This window comes from Apaloderma vittatum, unplaced genomic scaffold (genome assembly GCF_000703405.1).
Source record: "Apaloderma vittatum isolate BGI_N311 unplaced genomic scaffold, ASM70340v1 scaffold17854, whole genome shotgun sequence".
Taxonomy (NCBI): Eukaryota; Metazoa; Chordata; class Aves; order Trogoniformes; family Trogonidae; genus Apaloderma; species Apaloderma vittatum.
This window is the reverse complement of record NW_009712291.1, coordinates 1,388-4,234: the sequence shown is the minus strand read 5'-3', so window position 1 is coordinate 4,234 and position 2,847 is coordinate 1,388. Positions and strand designations below refer to the sequence as shown.

General features: G+C 40.3%; 1 protein-coding gene across 1 annotated transcript in view; it reads left to right on the top strand.

Moving 5' to 3' along the window:
- The window catches only part of LOC104272829 (AP-3 complex subunit delta-1-like), a gene marked incomplete at both ends in the record, with an annotated part of 4,239 nt that overhangs the window by 174 nt on the left and 1,218 nt on the right, over window positions 1-2,847 (top strand). Inside the window, 2 exons of the mRNA XM_009867930.1 lie at window positions 598-678; window positions 1,365-1,445. Coding sequence (XP_009866232.1) covers window positions 598-678; window positions 1,365-1,445 — 162 coding nt within the window. The remainder of the gene's footprint in view (window positions 1-597; window positions 679-1,364; window positions 1,446-2,847) is intronic.

Here is a 2,847-nt window from a genome sequence, read left to right as displayed (position 1 = left end):
TGACGGGGAGCTAATCTTCAGGCTGCAGCCCGTGAGAATGCTCCCGTGTGTGTCTGACATCAGGGGCTGCGTGTTCCTGTGCTGTTTGTTGTGCTGGCACTAGTATTTATACGAATTCACTTTGTCAACATAGGTCAGAAAACTAACCTGATTTTAAACTAATCCAATTGTTAAAAGTTGTTTTCAGCTGCGTTGTTTCTTAGCACACAGTTGCCCAAGCGCTTGAAACTGGTGTTTGTTTCTCTTTGTGTAGTCCTTTGTCAAGAAGAGGGAAATACTGTGAAAGAATTATTTCTGTCATTCTGGTTTTTATGTAAAAAAAAAAAAAAAACAGGAAAAAACCCCTTTCACAATGGTGCTTATATAACTGCATATGTATTACCTGGAATTGATGCAAACTATTAAAAACTTGCTTCTGGTGGAACTCCGAGACTTCTTTCACTTCCTGTGAGTGATGTAGAATGTAACATTACTCATAAACTTGAGGTGTCTTACAGTCTTATTTTTGGACTCGTTCAATTTTGTGAGATATCTTGACCTATTTTCTTGAGTCTCTTCTTTCAGCACTTTGTTATCTTGGCTTTTCTCTGCTCACAGTTACAGATGCTGGGCTACGACATCAGCTGGGCTGCTTTCAATATTATTGAAGTCATGAGTGCGTCGAAGTTTACATTCAAAGTGAGTTCTCTGTGTAACCACAACTGTTCTGGCCAAGCTCTTTCGTTCTCATATTTAATTAAGGCCTTGGTAGATCCTCTGGTTTGCTTTCTTCAGGGGAGTTGTTTTCTAGTATATGGATAGTACTTGGCCTGCTAATACAGACTTTTTCTACCAGGTAGCTGTGTGAAGACCACCTCGGATTCCTAGTAGCAGGCATATTTTATTTTGTAATAGCTTTATCATTCTCCTTGAAACTTTTTTTTGTTCATGGTCTGTTGCAGACCTCTTTCACCAAACAGGGTCGAGCATTATTTTGTAAGGAATAGTTTCTAGATCAGGCTTTAGTATCTGAAAGACAGGCATCCAAACAGACAGAAAACCAAATGTAACGTTTTACGTTTCTCCAGCTGACAGTCCTGTCTGATTTCTGCACCTTCATGGTCATGGAGCCTGGATGTTCTAAAAAAGTAGAAAGGTGAAATTAGTTTTATTAGGTTAGATTTACTATCCTAGATGTTACTTGTCGTGAGATTATTCTTCCCTGACACAAACCCCTTTTTCTAGAGAACTCTGTCATGCCTTTTCTGGCATGCAAGCCTTGTTCCTGAGTGTTCACAGTTTTAATACTGCTTATGAAGCTACCACTTATTCATCTAAACTTACTTTAAAACCGATTTTTTTTTCCTCTCCTTGCCTTTTTACAGAGAATTGGTTACCTAGCTGCCTCGCAGTGCTTTCATGAAGGAACTGATGTAATTATGTTGACTACTAATCAGATCCGAAAGGTAAACCTTTTACTTCAGTTCTTTATTCCTTGCAGTGTCTCCCTACTTGTATTTTCAAAACTCTGGCAGGGGGGTTGGACAAGGTGGTCTCCAGACGTCCCTTCCAACCCCCACCGTGCTGTGATCCCTCGCGCTGCCTCATACCAGCTCCCAGGGTTTATTCATCGCGGTGACCGGTGACAGAATAACCTTTGTTGGTGTTGTCGGTCTCTGAGGCAGCCCCCCTAAGAGTGTCATGGTGAGAAAACTGTCCCCGTTGCTGAAGATGAGCAGCCACCTGGCTCCACAAAATTTCTCTTTTAAGGGCCTCTTTTCTTTTTGTAACACAGATAAGGCTTTTGACCTGTTTGATAGGATTATGTGTAAAAATGGTGAAGAGCGTATGGCAGGTTGTGTTCGGTATTGATGTACTGAAGTGTGTTGTGTTCATTTTCATAGAGCTTTATAGCTTGGATTTTTTCAGAGTTACTGGATTGCAGGATTATTTTCTATTCCTCAGATTACAGATATATTTTTAAAGCTCTTAATTTTTTTTTTAAAGTAACACGGCTTTAAAACTTGACTGATCCAGCACAAGATGTGCCTACATTTTTACTGAGTAGCTAAAATATCTTTTACTTGCTTAAAAAAGATCAGTGGGATGTTATCCAGTATGTTTCCTAAAGAACCAGTGCTTTTCCCTTTATCTTTTAAACTATTCTGCTCTGACAAGTGCATATTTTTAATAATATCCATCCATTTTCTTCATTATGGAGATAGAGATATATATATATATATATATGGAGTTGTTATACTGAAATTCACTCACTGGGCTATTCCTTCCCTTTTGTGCCCATGTTTTTACTTAAAGGCATAAGTAAAGATGCTTCTTCCTGTTTCATTGATCTAGCATCTTCGTGTTTTAAGAGGTTACCAGTTCTCAAAATGAATTAAAGTGGGTATGAATTGCCAAGTTGCTCCTGAAGAAGTACATTTCATTATTCTTTGAGCAGAATCTCATTTCCTACCACCTGCAGAAGGTTTTTAAAATGAGATGCAAGTGGCACAGAACCCTGAAGGCCTGGCTATGTTTAGCTCTCCTCAAGCTGCCTCCGTGCACACGTGAATCTGGCCAGTTAATTCTGGGAGCTGATGTGGGAACTCTCTGTGCCGTTCCCTTCGGTGTTTCTGTTTCCAGATAACTGCGGCTGGGGAGTGCTCCTGCAGGGCTCTCTGTTCAGCGAGCTCTGATCTCACAATCTGTACCTGAACAAGTTCAGAAATGAATATTAATGTAGAATCATAGAATTGTTCAGATTGGAAAAGCCCCTTGGGAGCATCGAGTCCAACCACTGACCCTACTCTACAAAGCTCACCCCTAACCCATCTCCCCCAACCCCACATCTCAACAGCCTTTAAACAC